Here is a 19,451-nt window from a genome sequence, read left to right as displayed (position 1 = left end):
AGTCAGCTAAATTGCAGTATGAGTTATACTAGTCAGCTAAATTGCAGTATGAGTTATACTAGTCAGCTAAATTGCAATATGAGTTTTACTAGTCAGCTAAACTGCAGTATGAGTTATACTAGTCAGCTAAATTGCAGTATGAGTTATACTAGTCAGCTAAATTGCAGTATGAGTTATACTAGTCAGCTAAATTGCAGTATGAGTTATACTAGTCAGCTAAATTGCAATATGAGTTTTACTAGTCAGCTAAATTGCAGTATGAGTTATACTAGTCAGATAAATTGCAATATGAGTTATACTAGTCAGCTAAATTGCAGTATGAGTTATACTAGTCAGCTAAATTGCAGTATGAGTTATACTAGTCAGCTAAATTGCAGTATGAGTTATACTAGTCAGCTAAATTGCAGTATGAGTTATACTAGTCAGCTAAATTGCAATATGAGTTTTACTAGTCAGCTAAATTGCAGTATGAGTTATACTAGTCAGCTAAATTGCAGTATGAGTTATACTAGTCAGCTAAATTGCAATATGAGTTATACTAGTCAGCTAAATTGCAGTATGAGTTATACTAGTCAGCTAAATTGCAATATGAGTTATACTAGTCAGCTAAATTGCAATATGAGTTATACTAGTCAGCTAAATTGCAGTATGAGTTATACTAGTCAGCTAAATTGCAATATGAGTTATACTAGTCAGCTAAATTGCAGTATGAGTTATACTAGTCAGCTAAATTGCAATATGAGTTATACTAGTCAGCTAAATTGCAGTATGAGTTATACTAGTCAGCTAAATTGCAATATGAGTTATACTAGTCAGCTAAATTGCAGTATGAGTTATACTAGTCAGCTAAATTGCAGTATGAGTTATGCTAGTCAGCTAAGTACTACTGATATGCACTTCAATGAGAACTTACAGCTGCTGTGATTGTTACAGTGTGCTATCTAAACATAGCAGTGTGTGTGTGTGTGTGTGTGTGTGTTCTGGGACACAGTGTAGCTGGGACAGACTGACTCTGATTATAGAGATCTAGATCCTGCAAACTACAGCACATTCACTTATAACCATCAACATACACACACACATACACACACACACACACACACACACTAAAACGTCCACTCAGCTCTGTCTTTGTGACTATGTGACTGTGACTATTCAATTGAGAGTGAGACAGGAGTGAGAGAGAGAGAGACAGAGAGAGACAGATGGAGAGTGAGAGAGGGGGTGGAGACAGAGAGAGAGAGAGAAAGAGAGAGAGAGACAGATGGAGAGAGAGAGAGAGAGAGAGAGAGAGAGAGAGAGAGAGACAGAGAGAGAGAGAGAGAGAGAGACAGAGAGAGAGACAGATGAAGAGAGACAAGTGAGAGAGAGAGACATATGGAGAGAAACAGAAGTGAGAGAAAGAGAGAGAGAGAGAGAGAGAGAGAGAGAGAGAGAGACAGACAGAAGTGAGAGAGAGACAGATGGAGAGAGACACAGAAGTGATAGAGAGAGACAGATGGAGAGAGAGAGACAGAAGTGAGAGTGGATCTAGTTCCTTCTAGAAAGTTCAGCACTGATGTTTCTCTTCAGACGCGTCAGCCTCATTAATGCCTCGTTAATTTGCACTGACCCCAGCTTCTCAGTCTCATGTTGCTTTCAACACACACACACACACACCCACACACACCCACCCACACACACACACACACACACTGATGAAGGTTTTGCTTTTCAGTGTGGGACATTTTCCTTATTCTAAATCTGGACTTCAGCTGATAAAAGTATGATTCAGATTCTCTTTCTTTCCTTTTCTCCTCTCCTACGTGTCTTCTCTTTTCTGTTCATTCTCTCACAGACATGAGTCAGCAGAACGACAGGGGGAGAGGGAGAGGGAGAGAGAGAGAGAGAGAGAGAGAGAGAGAAGGAAGACAGTGTACTTGTTTAAAGGAAGTAAATCTAATTCATATTCACTCACACCTGACCTTATCACGGTGGACAAACACATGCATACATGCACCTGCACGTTCCTCACACACACACACATACACACACACACACAAACCTGCAGGTTCTGAGACACACAGACTTCATTGTGTGGAAGATTTTTATAAAATGAAGTGTGTTTATATAGCTGTGAGAAATGGAAGGCCACGCCCACTTTATAGTGAACACACCTTCTATATAGAAACTGACAGCCATGCCTACTTCATTTTGACTGACAGACACAAAGGCCACACCTCCTTTATTAGACTGACAAACACAAAGACCACACCTCCTCTATTAGTCTGACTGACAGAGACCACACCCCTTTTATTAGACTGACAAACACAAAGACCACACCTCCTTTATTAGACTGACTGACAGAGAACACAGCACCTTTAATAGACTGACAAACACAGAGACCACAACTCCTTTATTGGACTGACAAAGACCACGCCCCCTTTATTGTGATTGACAGACAAAAAGACCACACCCCCTTTATTAGCCTGACAAACAAAGACAACACCCTCTTTATTAGACTGACACAGAGACCACACCTCTTTTAATGCAACTGAGAGGAAAAAAGGTCACACCCCCTTTATTAGACTGACAGACACAGAGACCACACCCCCTTTATTGAAAGTGACAGACACTGAGGCCACTCCTCCCTCACCGTGACTGAGTAAACAAAGGCCACACCTCCTTCACTGGATCTGACATACACAAAGGTCACACCTCCTTTGATGGGAGTGAAGGACAGAAATAACACACCTTCTTTCTTGGCCATGACATACATGACATGACATGACATCCCTGGGAATGACGGACACTGAGGACATGCATTCTTCAGTGAGACACTGGGACTGATATATAGATTAAATAGAACACTCCCATTTCCATATATGGATTCCAAGTCACTCACACACACACACACACGTTACCACACTATACTGTGTATATATATGTAAATGTGTGTGTGTGTGTGCTTGATTGAGTGTTGGTGTCATCCAGCTGTCCTGTATGGGGAGGACAGATGGTCCCCGTCCCCGTCCCCAGCCCCCCTCCCCTCCCCCAAGCCTGTCTGGTGATTTGCGGTGTGTTTTGGTGCTTCCACACACTCTAAACACCGGGGTGTGTATTTATGAGAGTAATAAACCATACAAACCATGTGAGTTCATCTAGTTCATTACGTGGGAAGAGTCTACATGAGTCAATAAGCTCCCACTGAGCAGAGGAGCGGTGACGTCATGGAATCACAGAAAATACTTACGCAGAGTTCAGTCCAAGCTCTGGAACTTGAAAAACAAAGAAAATGCCCCTTTATCTGGGAATTCCTCCTCGGAAAGTCTGACTCTCATCAACACCAAGAGGTTTTTTTTTTAATTCTATATAGTATGATTTAGAGATACTGTAATAAAATGAAGTGTGTTTAAGTAGCTGTGAGAAATGAGAGGCCACGCCCACTTTATAGTGGGCACACCTTCTTTATAGAAACTGACAGAGTGACACAGTGGCCACGCCTACTAATTTCTGACTGATAGACACAAAGGCCACACCCCCTTTATTGAAACTGACAGGAAAAAAGCCACACCCATTTTATTAGACTGACAAACACAGATAACACACCCCCTTTATTAGACAGACACAGAGACCACACCCCCTTTATTAGACAACACAGATAACACACCCCCTTTATTAAAACCGACAGGAAAAAAGTTCACACTCCCTTTATTAGACAGACACAGAGACCACACCCCCTTTATTGAAACTGACACACAAAGGTCAAACCTTCTTCAATGAGACAAACACAGAAGCCACACCCCCTTTATTAGACTGACATACAGAGACCACACACCCCTTATTAGACTGACACAGAGACCACACCCCCTTTTTGAAACTGAGAGGAAAAAAGGTCACACTCCCTTTATTAGACTGACAGACACAGAGACCACACCCCCTTTATTGAGACTGACAGACACAGAAGAGCGGTGACGTAGCGGAATCACAGAAAATACTTACGCCGAGTTTCATCCAAGCTCTGGACCTCGGAAAAAACAAAGAAAATTCCTCTTCATCTGGGAATTCCTCCTTGGAAATTCCGACTCGCACCAACACCAAGAGGTTTTTTCAGTTACCATGCAAAATTCCTACTAAAATGTAGCCCACAGCACAAGAGTCACTACACTATATGATTTATTCATCTTAACAAATGTGTGTTGTACCTTATGTGCCAGGCTACGTATTAGCGTCTTTATCAAGTTCATGCTAACTGTACTAGCTACATGCTCTCACCCTGGACTCATCTCTTTGTATCTTCCTCTCAGTATTAAAACACAAACTGAACAAGACACTAATGTGCGTGGAAAATGTTTGATTGACATGCTACGCTATTAGCAGATTAGCAGCACAAGCGACAAACACTCTCCGCCGACGATCTCTTTTACTCCCTCCCCAGCTGTTTTTCTTCATATTTGATGCGAGGTTGTGTTTGACAGGACAAGATAAAAACACGGGTTTGAAAAAAAAAGCGGTACACAGGAAGTTAGCGGGGGCGACGGTGAGAAAGTCGGACTACGCGGCGCACGAAGGATCACTCGATCCCATCGTCTGGATCTAGCTTGAGACACTCTTGATGATCACAGCTGTGTTGCACGTGCACTGAGAATATAGATCAATCCGCTTTATCCCTCGCTAGTGTGAACGCAGCTTCTGTAGAATTTTCAAAATATTCATCAAACCTCATTAAGGGTTTGTGTTTTTCGGATCGCGTTTCATACATCCTGAGGGAAAAGACTCGCCTGTGGCGTTTCTCACACCGCATTCGCTCGCTCGCGCGCGCGGGGGTCCACGCACACGCACACGCACACACACACACACACACACACACACACACACACACACACACAACCCCCCCCCAACACCCCCTTCTTCTTCCTCCTCCCCCCACGGCGCGTGCACCCGTTCATTCATTCTTTCTTCTTACCGGGAGAGGCGATGTGAACGGGAACGCCTGTGAGCCAGACACGAAACACGGATCCAGCGATGTGAAAAAAACAAAACAAAACAAAACAAAACGATATATTCACGATTTTTTTTTTTATTGTTCACGTGCGCGTCCCGTTATATTGTGCGCGTGAAGGAATCGCTTTTATGTTTCGTAACCTGGCGCTGCTTCGGCAGCACGGAAAAGAGGGCTCGAGGATGCGGATTTAACGATAAACACACCGACGACACCGGAGGATTTTTTTTGTTTTGTTTTTTTTTTTACGACGAAAACAAAAACCACGTATGTAACCCAGAGGAAACGCTGGTTTATTTATTTGTTTACCTTTAACAAGAATTTCCTTAAAAAAAAGACACGACTTCATCGCCTGACCAAAAGAAACGAAGATATCTAAGGTGAGTGTTGTTTATTTAACATTCTCGTGACCAGATAGCTAATAATTAGCTAGCTAATTTTCACAAATCCAACGGTCATTAAAAACACATATATAACCGTTACACAAAAACATCACTATCTGTGTTAAAGCACGGAGGCTGAATCCCAAACCAGAATGTTATGGACCATATAGGGCGCTTACGTGCGTCCCAGTAACCGGTTTTTCCGCCTTCTATATAGTGCGCCTACGTAGGGAACAGGTAGCGGTTGGAGACCGAGCCCAGGTCTTGATTATTGAAGCCTTGGCCACCTCACCATGCTGGGTGTTCGTGCCTTTTGTCTTCATAAGCACATCCATAACACACACACACACACACACGCGCGTGCACGCTTCAGCCTAGATTTATTCGATGGCTGATTTATTTCGTTCAGTTTTTCCTCACAGCATTTCAGTGTGTAAGGAAATAACGTTTCCCCCCCGTACATAAATGCGCAACACGGTTTGTTTTCAATCTCGACCCCTTCGTAGGTGTGTGTGTGTGTGTGTGTAATTCCTCATGGTCCTGATTTAGCTTTCCGACAGGTTCTCAAGCTAGCAAGACCTTCAAGCTAGCTAAAAATAAATAAATAAATAAAATGAAATACAAATAAATATCCATTTTAAATCTACAGGACGAAGCAGGAATTGGTGTTTTCTGAAAGATCGAAGGCTTCAGGAGTTAAATTCGGAGGATAGCCGAGGGTTAAAGTCGGGCTAGTGTCCGATTTCTGGTGCCGATGCTCGCCAGAGTCTCCTCAGGTTTCCTTCACGTTCACCTTCACTGTTGTGTTCAGCATCACGTCGTGTTTTTCGTCCGTTTGCTGAAAAATATCAACACACATTTGTTAGAGAGAGAGAGAGGGAGGGAGGTGAATGATCTAACTACCATTTTATGTCAAGTAAAGGTCCAGCTACATGTTGCTCTGTCCATTTATCAGCAGTTTTGTGTACACACACACAGAGGCCATATCGTCACTTCAAACTAGAGATGAATGACATTTTATTCTTTATTTTCTTTCTCTGTCTTTAGCTAAATCATTCACACAAACACACGCAATCAGCTACTGAGAAGCTGTGATTGTGTTAAAATTATAAAACACACAATCGAACCAGAGGCGGTGTTTTGGTGCGTTTGGTTTTGTTACGGTATTTCTTTCCGAGCGCTCGCTTCGATCCACCGAAATGGGTCACTGCCTTCGGGTCATGCTCTGATAGTTGCCCGATTTCTGTTTCGGGGCGAAGCAGTGTTGTTGTTGACCAGCAGAATCGGTCTGCGGTGTCACTTCCTCATACTATACGTTCAAAACATGGACATGAATGTCAACACACCCGGTGTCCTTCTAACGCTAGGGCACTCATGAGTGAAAAAATTAAGCTGACAGTATGGAATCTGCTAGAAACACATGTCTTGCTATCGTTTGCACCTATTTTTTTGACAAATCTGAATGTTGCGCTAGCACTAACTAGCTAATTAACGTGAATAAACCCAGAGCTAGACGCTGTTCAGTTCGCTATTCAGTTGTTGCTTTTACTAACCGATAGACGCTGATGAAAGCCATGCAGATGATATGAACCGAAGAATGAGAACCCTTAAATGCTTCTCTGAATTCTGTATAGCAAGCACCAGAAATATTAGCACCCTTGGTAGAGACAGGGTTAAAAAAACATTCTAAGAGAAATCTAAGCAGGATGTGGGGAAGCTGTGTGTTGACGATTTGTGTCCTCTTATCTTATCCAGCACTCCAGAGGAAGACTCTGTGCTAATATGCAGGGGTGCCAATAATTTTGACACGTGGGTGGTTTCATCCAAGGCTTTACATTTCACTGGAATGAATTTGCTTCAACTATTTCAGCGTTCGAGTTCTCTCACGTCTTTCGTGGAATGTTGAGCTAGTAACTTGTCTTTACTCAAGGGTGCTGATATTTTTGAATCTGAATATTGTGTATAAATAATAACGCACATGTCGATTGGGGGTTAAAAGAAAATGCTCATGAAGCACGTCAGTGTTGAATCCCGTTACAGATGTAGATTTAGTCTGATTCAGACTGCACCGCTCGGGGCTTTGAGATGATCAATAGGGGCAATCGCATCCAAATGTCAACCTGATCACACAAAGACAACAACGCGAGCTCGGGAGAAAAAAAGCCCAATCACGTCTATTTATAACCTCTCTGAATTAAATCCTATTCATCAAACATAAAGGAACAGTGAGTGTGACAGCTGGAAATATTCACTCGGCTCCACCATCGTAACAAATCCACCACGAATGTGGGTGTAGGATCAGGAAGTGATGTCAGCCGTCAGAAGTTTCATTATACCAGCCTCGGCGTACAGCTATTTTACATGATCGAGCTAAATATTATATATATGTGTGATTTGAATCTGAAATCGTACGAGGCTAATCGTCTAAAACGCACAGATGTTGTTGGGACAGCAGGGGAAAACTCCCCGAGAAGTCATGAGAAACTCTGAGAAGAAAAAGATTCTCTTTTCATTCTCTTCCTGCTAGTTTTAAGTAGCAGCCATGTTTTTAACTAGTTTTGCTAAAAGTTTTTAACTGAAGCTACATGTTATTAGCAGCTGCGATGATTGGCATCTAAGTTTGGTTTTATTGGTGTTTAAATGCAGCTACGTTTTAATGTAAGACGGGCATCTCTGTCTTTTAAGGCAACTTAGTTTTTCTCAGCCATGTGTCCTTTGGTTTCTATGATTTTTTTTTTTTTTTTTTAATGCATGGATTTAAAAATCTGAATCGCAGAGCTAGCCGTGAATGCACCTAGCACCTCGGAGTTGGCTAGAGTTCCATGTCTCCCCTCTGATTGGTTAGATATTCTGGCTTGAAGTTTCTGTCTGGTTAGTAATTTTTCTAAAGGAAAAAAAAAAACCGCCTTTAAGATTCCATCCAAATTGAAGTGTGGTGTTAGCCGTGTCGCTATATACAAAACGCTGTATTTTGAGGCTAGCTCTTCACTGCGGTGCTCCAGTTTCTACTGTAGGTTTCCGCATGGCTGAGTGGATGGGACTACGCTGATGATTTGATCCTGTTGCACAACACGGCCGCGTGATTAAAACGGAACAGTTTGCAGTTTCTTTGCTAACCGTTTGGGAAGCTACAGTCGAACAGAAAGCTAGCTGGATGGATAGACGTGTGAGGAATGCGACGGACCCTGAGCCCTCGCCTGTACTGCTGACTGCCGTAATCCTCATTGTGCCCGGGGCGCGAGGACAAGCTCGCTCACTAAACCCACTCATCCCAGATCCGAGCACTGCTTTTGTTCCTGTCGAATTCCACCACAGTGCTGATCTTTATCACAAAGCGACACCGGCAAACGTTTCCATTTAAAGCTTCAGCATGTGACAAAAATGTCGCTATTCTGACATCCCGCATGTTTACTCTACTGACGGATGAACAAACGATCTCAGCTCACTATATCCACAACAGCGCTAACGTGCTGCTAGTCTCATGGGTTTGTTTCCTGTAAACCTGATTAGTCAAGAATCACCGGAGGCTGTTGGAAGAACGTCTGATGAGCTGGTTAGCTAGCTTAAACTGAGTGGACAACAACAAGGCTGAAATCCTTACGCTGTCTTCAGAACAGTCTTTCATACTGTGTCATTTTGAAGATTCAGTACAAAATGTAAACATTTTAGAATTTTAAAGATTCAGTACAAAATTTAAAGACTTACTATTTTCAAAGATTCAGTACAAATTGCTAAACTTTACTAATGTAAGGATTTAGTACAAAATTCGGACATTTTTACAACTTTATACATTTACTAATAAACGTAAACATTTTAGAACGCTGAATGTTAAGTAAATTTTAAAAGAAATTCTAATATTTAGCAGAAAATGTTAGTTTTGCAATTTAAGAAAACGTAAACATTTTAAACTTTTGAAAACAAAACAAAAACATCAGTCATTTTCCACCTTCTACCAAAAGGTTTCTGAAAAAAAAAGATATTATATATAATAGATATAAATATATAGACATATGTAATGTCACAGAGGAACTGATCACGATATTTATACATGTTTAAGCCATCTTATTGTCCAGCCTTCACACGTTTTTTTTTTGTGATCGTAAACCTTTTATATAATCCATATTAAAATCACGAAGTGTGCTGCAGAGGATTCAAGCTGAAGATTTTTCTCATGTCTAAGAAATAAGTGTGTGTGTGTGTGTGTGTGTAGGCAGTTGCTCTACTCTGTGATTTTACTGAGCTTTAATTAACACAGCACTGCGCTCGTCACTGTGTGTGTGTGTGTACGTGTACACAGCAGTTATCTTGTCAGCTAGCATCTCGTTAATTTTAATGTGTGTGTTTGTGCCGGTCAGTGTGGTGTTATTAGGCTGCTACACTAAAATTTTAAAGTCACGTACTTGGAGACCAAAAGTCTCTAAGATATGAGGAAGAGGAGAGACACGAGATATTCTTCACCATGGTATATAAAATGGAACTCTTGAAGAGATGATGTTTTTTAACTGCGCAGTCTTGAATAGCCTTAAATATCAAGGTACAAAGTGTTCTCAGTAAACGTTTCCGGAGATGTTGTAGATATCATGTTCCATTTAGGACTGAATCTTTTAATGCTGTTAAATTACACCCATCAGCCATAACATTATGACCACCTGCCTAATATTGTGTTGGACCCCCTTTTGCTGCCAACCCAGCCCTGACCCATCGAGGCACGGACTGCACTAGATCCCTGAAGGTGTGCTGTGGTATCTGGCACCAAGATGATGGCAGCAGATCCTTTAAGTCCTGTAAGTTGCAAGGTGGGGCCTCCATGGATCGGACTTGTCTGTCCAGCACATCCTTTGAGATCTGGAGAATTTGGAGGTCAAGTCAACACCTCAAACTCGTTGTTATCCTCATCAAACCATTCCTGAACCATTTCTGCCTTGTGGCACGGTACATTATCCTGGTGAAAGAGGCCACAGCCATCAGGGAATACCGTTTCCAAGGGTGTACGTGGTCTGTAACAATGCTTAGGTAGGTAGTATGTGTCAAAGTAACATCCATGTGAATGCAGGACCCAAGATTTCCCAGCAGAATATTGCCCAAAGCATGACACTGCCTCCACCAGCTTGCCTTCCTCCCATAGTGCATCCTGGTGCCGTGTGTTGTGTTGTACCATCCAGGTACCAAGTGATGCACATGCACCTGGCCATTCACGTACAAGAAAACATGATTCATCAGACCAGGCCAACGTCTTCCATTGCTCCATGGTCCAGTTCTGATTAACTTCATCTATTTGAGCATTAACTTCATCTATTTGACCAACTGTATCTCGTCTGTTGGATCGAATCACGCGGGCCATCCTTCACTAACCATGTGCATCAGTGAGCCTTGGCAGTCCATGACCCTGTCGCCAGTTCACCACTGTTCCTTCCTTGGACTACTTTCCATAGATACTGAACACTACAGAACGGGAACACCCCACAAGAGCTGCAGTTTTGGTCTAGCCATCACAATTTGGCCCTTCGTCAAACTCGCTCAAATCCTTACGCTTGTCCATTTTTCCTGCTTCTAACGCATTAACTTTGAGGACAAAATGTTCAATTGCTAACAGGTGCCATGATGAGGAGATCATCAGTTATTCACATCACTGGTCAGTGCTCATAATGTTATGGCTGATTGGTGTGTATATACACAAGGAGCATAAAATGGCACCAGGACCTCAAATGAATGGGTTTATAACACTCAGTAGTGAAGTGCTGGTAAAAGTGTTAGCTAGTTATGATGAATAATTGGACGTGTCTCGTTAATGTTAAGATCTGTTTAACTGAGAGAGAGAAAGAGAGAGAGAGAGAGAGAGAGAGAGAAAGAGAGAGAGCGAGAGAGAGAGAGATGCTGTCGGGAAAGCAGCTGTTGTTCTTTACAGATTTTTCACCCAGTGTTCATTTAACCAGATCGCATTTCTCTGAGAATTTGCTGGAACTCCTGCTGCTTTGAAAAACATGCAGCTGTTGAGCGAGCTTTCACTTTGTTTTATTATTATTATTATTATTATTATTATTATTATTATTATTATTATTATTTAAAGATCTTCCCAGTTAAAGGTGTGTACAGTGATTTATTCCCTGAGGAATAAGTACACATGAAGTACCTGTATGATGTGTTTTAATCAGGAGCTTCCTCTCCTCCACACTGAGCATCCTCTGTGGTGCTTTCTGCTGCTGCTGATGCGATGAATATTGATTTCATCAATCCCTCTATCCGTCCTTTCATCCATCCCTCTATCCGTCCTTTCATCCATCCGTTTGTCCTTCCTTTCATTCATCCGTCTGTTCATTTCAACCATCTGTCTGTCCTTTCTTTCATCCATCATTCCTTTCATCCATCTTTCTATCCTTCCTTTCATCGAACTTTCTGTCCTGCCTTTCATCCGTCCATATGTCCTTCCTCTCATGCATTCATCTATTCTTCCTTTCATCTATCCGTCTATCCATCCGCCTGTTGTCTTTGCTTTCATCCACCCATCTAGCCTTTCTTTCCTCCATCCTTCTTTCCATACATCCATCTGTCCTTCCTTTCCTCCATCCTTCCTTTCATCCACCTGTCTATCTTCCTTTCATCCACCTGTCTATTCTTCCGTTCCTCCATCCTTCCTTTCCTCCATCCGTCTATCCTTCCTTTCATCCATCCGTCTGTCCTTCCTTTCATCCATCCGGTCTTCTATTTATCCCTCCATATATTTATCCCTTCCCAAAAGATCGATGTTATTGAAGAAAGGGAAAACAAGTGCATGGGGCTCAGTGCTCACTGAAATGAATTGTGTTCTCTCTCTCTCTCTCTATATATATATATGGATGCATCCCTTGTTTCTTTACTTTGTATTCAGAAGCTTTGTCTTCCAGCCTGTATATACGGGCTCTTCCATGTCGTAACGCCCACATCATTTAGAATCGTCCAAACCCAGCTAACGTGTCATGAGACCCAAATCATCTGCTACTGCTGATATCAAAGCCTCTGACAAATGCTTTGACAATTACTTAAAAAAATATATTAATGTACATGAGGGCAGAACGGACATTTCAGAAATTGTGCTTCCTGACGAAAAGCTTTTAGCGTGATGTTATGCAATTCGCTTTATTAGCAGCTAATCAGACTTATTAAAAATGTATGAAGGGAAAGCTGGTCCGCATCTTAAACAACTCTTCCTGACTCGTCCTCCATCTTCCGTCCTCCATCTTCCGTCCTCCATCTTCCGTCCTCTGCTCCTCTGCCTTTGTCGTCTAAAAAGCCTAAAATCTCCTCGTTCCTGCGTCTTCACCTCGTCCTGCTGGAGTGTGGTCCAGATTGTGTGTGTTGGCAGTCAGTCGTCTGTTAGCAGATAGCGAGCTTGTTTAAGTCTTGCTTTTTGGATGTACTGTGTGGATTTGGCCTATATATAGATTCCTCCTCCTCCTCGTCCTCATCCTCGTCCTCCTCTCCAAGCTGCTACGGTTCTTAAGCGCTTCTGTAACAAAAACCTGCTCCAGAAAAATTCCACAGCTCTCTGATTTTATAAAAAAAAAAATAAAATAAAAAAAATCTCGGTTCTCAGCGGTATTTCAGTTCTACATTCTGCATTAGGGTATTTATTTTTATTTTAACTTGCTAACAAACTGCCAATATTATTGTAATGTTGCATTAAAACAAAACAATCCATTTATTTATTTATATTTTTACTTAAAAAGAGTTAATGAACTTTTTTTAACAGTTTTTAAAGATTTAGTACAAAATTTAAAAATTTAAAATTTTTAAAGTTTTAAAACTTTAAAAATTCAGTAAAATCTTTATTTTTTTTATTTGTTTTTTGTGTAATTTATTTATTTTTTATTATTTTTGGAAGAACATTTTAGCAGGTATGTACCTCAATTTAACAGCTGCTTTCAGTCTGTTTGTAATTAATAATAATAATAAAAAAAAAAATACATATCACCATGGCCATGATAACTTGCTAGCATATTTTCGAATTTGATGCTAATATGATTGCAATTTAATTTGAAGTTGACGGATAAGGAGAGAAATGAGAAAAATGAAAAAATTTAGAAATCAAAACAAATTTTCAATTTCTTTTTTTAATTATTATTTTTATTTTATTTTATTATATTATTATTATTACTTTTTTTTAAACCTGAAAATATATTGCAGTAGATTTCTTAGTGGCAGAATTCGTCTCTATATTATTGTATTCTTGTGACATCCAGTGCTAATTTAATTATGTAAATTGAAACAAATTTTTCCAAAATTTCTCTTTTATTTAACTTATATATCAGAAATATATCAGAGCATTTTTCTAGAAAAGTGAAAAGTGTGACGGAATTTATCACAATATTGACATTATATTATTGTGACATCACTCAGTGTGATCATGTGACCATTTGTTTGCTTACATTATTGTTTATTTTTCTTTCTTTATCTCTTCCGTGTTTCCCACATCCTGATTGGTCGATAGTTTGAACTACAGACGTGTCATGACTCGACATTTTCCTCCGAGTGTTTATTTATTTATTTTTTCATTTTTATCTCACTTTTCGGGTGGCTTTTTTTTTTAGCGCAGGATCTGGCTTTGCTCCAAGTATTATCGTCCACTGTTTGATAAACGGTGACTTTTGACCCCTGTGAAAGAGCAGATCGGTGTCTGGAGGTGGCCGTGTCCTCTGTAGATCAATTAGCAGCAGCTTAACGGCCTGGAACAGGGACAAGCTCGCACCGTGTCGCTTCACTCAGGCCTCACTGGAGCTTCTAGCCTTTCTGAGTTCATTTCTTTGCGGTAAATGAAGTGTTTAAACTTTGGGATGACTAGTAAATAGCTTGTGGGAAACGATCCCTGGGTCAAATTAGCTAATCTCTCAGAGATAGAAATCACAGTCTTGTATATCTTCAAAATGGCTTCCTGTTACTCATTAGCTTAAACGACAAACAAGTCCACATTTAAACGTGTGAACAAATAAACAGATACAAGCACACATAATGATAGCAGCATTGCTAGCATCTCTGACCGTTTACCTCACTCATCATAGCAATGGAATGCCAGATCTCCTGTCCCTGTGTTGAAAACGTCCTAACTTCTGCCCAGGAACCCGAAACCTCTTCCAGGAAATCTAGCAGCTCTTTTCAGGCATCTAGCTCTGCCCTGGATCTAGAACACGTCCCTGGACTCTAGAACCTCTGCCTGGAATCTAGCGGCTCTTCCCAGGAATCTAGAACCTCTGCCCAGAATCTTGAAGCTCTGCCTGGGATCTAGAACATTTTCCTGGACTCTATATAAGCTCTGGTCAGGAATCTAGAAGCTCTTTTCAGAATCTAGCAGCTCTTCCTGGTAATCTAGAACCTATGCCCAAGAATTGTAGTTCGGTACAAAATCACAGCCAAATCTTATGACCAGGTTTCACCTCTTGGTGGCGCTGTAGTGTTTAGGTTTTTGGCCATATCTTGAGACCAAAGGGTCATAAGGTTGGAATTCTTATTTCCTGATAATGGTTTATTTTCTCAAATCGCACGCCGGAGTCAGATGTCTCGCCCGCGGTGACCGGATCTCGCCAATCCTCATCCTCTCAGCTCTGATATCGATCCCGAGCCGGACCTGAAACCTGGTTTTATACACAGCGATGTCCTTACAGCATCAGGTTTCATGAAGGAGACGATACTAGAAACTCGAGATCGTTTTAAAATCTATAACCGCTAACGAAAAAAGGCACCATTAGTTATATTATGAGTGCAGAAGTTTTGGCCCCCAAATTTTTAGGTTTGGGGAAAGAGAGACAGACAGACAGACAGAGAGAGATGAGCCTGAAATTCCAATATAAAAAGAAAATGAAATATCCAGAAGGCCACAGGGTGGAGCTGTACAGTGTTTGTGTGTGACACAGCAGATTGTGTGTGTGTGAGAGATACTGTGTGTTTGATAGGAACACAATGATTAACTGATCAGCTGTATTGATTGACTCCACTCAGTTACATAGATTGATCACCAATCAAGAGCTCTGTGTGTGTGTGTGTGTGTGTGTGTGTGTGTGTCTAGCAGAAGAGACCCCTTTGTATACATAGAGTACATAGAGTGAGAGGAGACTGATCACATGCACACACCCAGATGGTATGATTCCTCCAGACAGAGAGAGACAGACAGACAGAGAGACAGACTGAAGCATTGTGTGCGTCATGGAGAATTAAGACGTTCAGTTTAAACACTGTTGGCTTTGTTGACTTTGAGCAATATTTTGTTTGTTTTGTTCGAGGAAGTCCTCAGGGTCGAGCAGACAGGAGGTCACAGATCATTCTTAATCACATGCTCTGTGTGTGTGTGTGTGTGTGCGTGCGCTCCCGGATGTTGTCTTTTACCTTCATGCTGTGACACCAGTGTAATCCACTTAGCACAATGGCAGTAAACTTGCCTGCACTGTATGTGGGTGTAGACACACACACACACAGACACACAGGCAACAGCAATAAGCCATAAAACAATACAAAACATAACAACCACATAATGCCTAGAGTTCTTTAGGAATCTGTAACCTCTTTCCGGCAATCTAGAAGCCCTTTCCAGACTCTAGAACCTCTGCCTGGAATCTATAACCTCTTCCAGGGAATCTAGAACCTCTGTATGAAATCTAGAAGCTCTTGGTGTTCTCTGGATGCTCTGCCCTGAATCTAAAAGCTCTTCCCATGAATCTAGAAGCTCTTCCCATGAATCTAGAAGCTCTTTTCAGAATCTAGAAGCTCTTCATGGTCTTTGGATGCTCTTCCCTGAGTCTAGAAGCTCTTCCCGGGAATCTAGAAGCTCTGCCTGTTCTCTGGATGCTCTGTCCGGAATCTAGAAGCTGTGCCCGGAATTTAGATGCTATAATTGTTCCTGGGAATCTCCCAGTTCTAATGTAAATGCTTGAAGTGTAGATCCTGTCACCTTGGAGTCTGCGTCTCTGAATGTCGATGGCAGAGCAGATAGTGCTGCAGAGACTCCACCTACTCTCTGGAGACTGAGCTCTGACAGACAGTCTGCTGGGTGCCGGGTGCCTGACACTACGACAGGAGAAGTGTGTGTGTGTGTGTGTGTGTGTGTGTGTGTGTAATCCTGAGATAACAGCTCACAATCTGATTCTATTCCAGTCTCTCCCCTAATCCACATGCTAATGGAATTGGAAAATAAAGTCGTTTTTTTTTTTTAAACTTATTTTAGCCACACATATACCAAAAATATATATATATATATATCCCTCCCCATATATATATATTTGGACTCTCTCTCTCTCTCTCTCTCACACGCATACACACTCAAACACACACAATATCCATCATTCACAATAACAGATCTGTCCCCCAGGGTTATCAAGAATTCCATATCTACTTAATAACCCTTTTATTCTCTTATACACACCTCTAATTTCTGCATCTCACACACACACACACACACACACACACATACACGGATTCTCCAGAGAGCCCGGGTCACAGCTGATCCTGGCCAGACAAAAAGCATCGATCTGGAGTATCATATGGGCCTTTTAAAACCGGGTGTATAATGGGTCATTAAAGTGTGTGTGTGTGTGTGTGTAATGATTTTACTGTGTGTAATGTGTGTGAAGCGCCGCCTCCTGGAATGTGCTGTAGATTCCGTCCATATAAAAATCATGCCTTTGTTTGGCTTTGTGTCTCTCCAGTGTCCTATTATTAAATACTCACAAAGCCGTGTGTGTGTGTGTGTGTGTGTGTGTGCTTGAGAGATTTTTGCCCCTGCCCCTCGGGTGCTTTTAAAGGTTCGTCATGTTGAAATATTAAAGAGTTCCAATCTCTTCAGCTGGGAATTCTGGTTATTCCCAGCGGAATCCCACTACTCCTGATGAGCTCAGTGTGGGATTGTGGGGAGGCAGCGGGGGAGGGGGAAATAAATTTTAACAAACTAGTGGGTGTGAGAAATGGGATTAATTATTCCCTCTATTATTCACCCCGCCCACTTTCTCTCCATTCTCCCCGCCCACTTTCCCTCTAATATTCACCCCGCCCACTGATCTTCTATTATTCACTCCGCCCACTTGCTTTCTATTCACCCCGCCCACTTACCCTCTATTACTCACCCCGCCCATTTTTCCTCAATTATTCACCCCTCCCACTTTCCCTCTATTATACACCCCGTCTCTCAATTTATCTCACCCCATTTTATTACCCGAATCAATTTTATTCTCTTTTATTAACCCCACCCCCTTCCTCCCCTCACCCTATCTCTTACCTAACCTTCATTCTTGTTCTTATTAACCCTGCCCTCTCTAGCTGTAGCTATTACCTAGCCCTGCCCCCATGTGAATGGTTTGTTACTAACCCCACCCTCACTCCTCTCTCTTGTCTTGTTGCCAGGGTGATCACCATGAGTGCGATATCGCCGACGGATTTCGACAGTGTGGAGATTCAGCAGCAGTACAATGACATCAACAACCGCTGGGAGCTGGCGGCCGAGGCCGAGTGGGACAACGAGAACAGCTCAGCGCGCCTGTTCGAGCGCTCGCGTATCAAAGCCCTCGCAGGTAACGAGGAGTGTTTGTGAGAGTGTGTGTGTGCGTGTAAATAAATGTGTGTGTGTGTGTGTGTGTGTGTGTGTGTAGGAGTGAGGGGTCTGTCTAAACATGCTGCAGTGTGTGTTTGCATCCAGCAGAGGGAAGCAATGGGTTAAGCAACAGAACAGTGCAGGCCTCTCACACACACACACACACCACTTTAGATGATCAATTATATTTAAAAACAGAAACCGTTACTCTATGCACTTTCATGATCTGATCAAATTAGAGGGCTGACATTGTCTGTGTGTGTGTGTGTGTGTGTGTGTGTGTGTGTGTCCGAATAATCCAGCAAGTGTGTGAAAGATATCCCATCTTGTCCTGACAAGTGGGGACATGATGTGCACATTTTTCAGCACTGTTGCAGAAATTCCCCTCAGGCCTCTCTCACACACTCCAGTTCACTCTGTCTCTCTCTCTGTCTGTCTGTTTGTCTCTCTGTCTGTCTCTCCTTCTCTGTCTGTCTGTCTGTCTCTCTCTCTCTCTCTCTGTCTGTGTGTCTCTCTCTCTCTCTGTCTGTGTGTCTCTCTCTCTTTCCATCCCTCTCTCTCACATTTTGTTTTCCCCTCCTCTTGTCTCATGCTATGTCTCTCATCCCTCTTTCCTTTCTTTTCTCTCGCTGCCTGCTCTGCTTTTTCACAGCTCTTTTGCTTCAGATCCGAGAATTTTGCAGGTGACCACAATAATAGATCGTAACAAAATGAAAAGTGGGTCAATGACACAATGTGTGTGTGTGTGTGTGTGTGTGTGTGTGTGTGTGTGTGTGTGTGTCCAAGTTAGTATATCTTTACTATCTGTTTTTCGTCTCTCACAGTCTAAAGAAAAGTCACGCGGTGCAGCCAAGTGTAGATGTAAACATTTTCATCAGTCAGCTGGTGTGTCTAAAACAGGAAGCAGCTGCCCCTCGCTAACTAACGTCCGGTTTCTTATCGTTTATCCTGCATGCATGACTGAAACTCGTAACTCGTATCTCCGACTAGGAAAAAAAAAAAAAAATCATCATCCAGATCCAAACTTCCCATTTCTGAGGGAGCGCAGGTGGGAGCCGGCATCGGATCTGGGAGTCAGGGGAAGGTCTCTCACACGGGGGTGTGGGCGATGGTCCGGGGTCACTGTGGCTTCACTGTGGTTATTTATTCATGGATGTTTTTGGGAAATAGAACTAATGAAGGAAAAAAAAAAGTGTGTGCGTAGGCATATTTGACTTGGCATGGGTGTGAGAAAGAAAACATCACACTGGATTCACGCCTATCTCTCTCTCTCTCTCTCCCTCTATCTCTGTGTCTCTCTCTGTCTTTCTTTCTGTTGAGATGCTTGGGTGCTATTTCCTATAGTTCTGGTTAACACACACACACACACACACACACACACACGCGCACAGGAAGAGAGGTTCATCTTTTGGCTTATGCATCTTTCTCAAGTACTTCCTTCCTGTCTTAACGACTTGTTTCTGTTCCACACACCAGACAGAGGGGGAAAAAAAACAAAACCTCTATCCAGATCTCTCTCTCTCTCTCTCTCTCTCTCTCTCTC

The 19,451-nt window shown here is 42.1% G+C and overlaps 1 protein-coding gene across 2 annotated transcripts in view; it reads left to right on the top strand.

Moving 5' to 3' along the window:
* Positions 1-4,954: 4,954 nt before the first annotated feature.
* sptbn2 (spectrin, beta, non-erythrocytic 2) overlaps positions 4,955-19,451 on the top strand; it is a 58,430-nt gene continuing 43,933 nt past the window's right edge. For both annotated transcript variants that reach the window (XM_058382975.1, XM_058382972.1), the window contains exons 1-2: positions 4,955-5,361; positions 17,722-17,888. In XM_058382975.1, the coding sequence (XP_058238958.1) occupies positions 17,732-17,888 (157 nt within the window). In that variant the 5' untranslated portion in view covers positions 4,955-5,361; positions 17,722-17,731. The remainder of the gene's footprint in view (positions 5,362-17,721; positions 17,889-19,451) is intronic.

This window comes from Hemibagrus wyckioides, linkage group LG28, assembly GCF_019097595.1.
Source record: "Hemibagrus wyckioides isolate EC202008001 linkage group LG28, SWU_Hwy_1.0, whole genome shotgun sequence".
Lineage (NCBI taxonomy): Eukaryota > Metazoa > Chordata > Actinopteri > Siluriformes > Bagridae > Hemibagrus > Hemibagrus wyckioides.
This window is presented reverse-complemented; position numbering and strand designations above follow the sequence as displayed.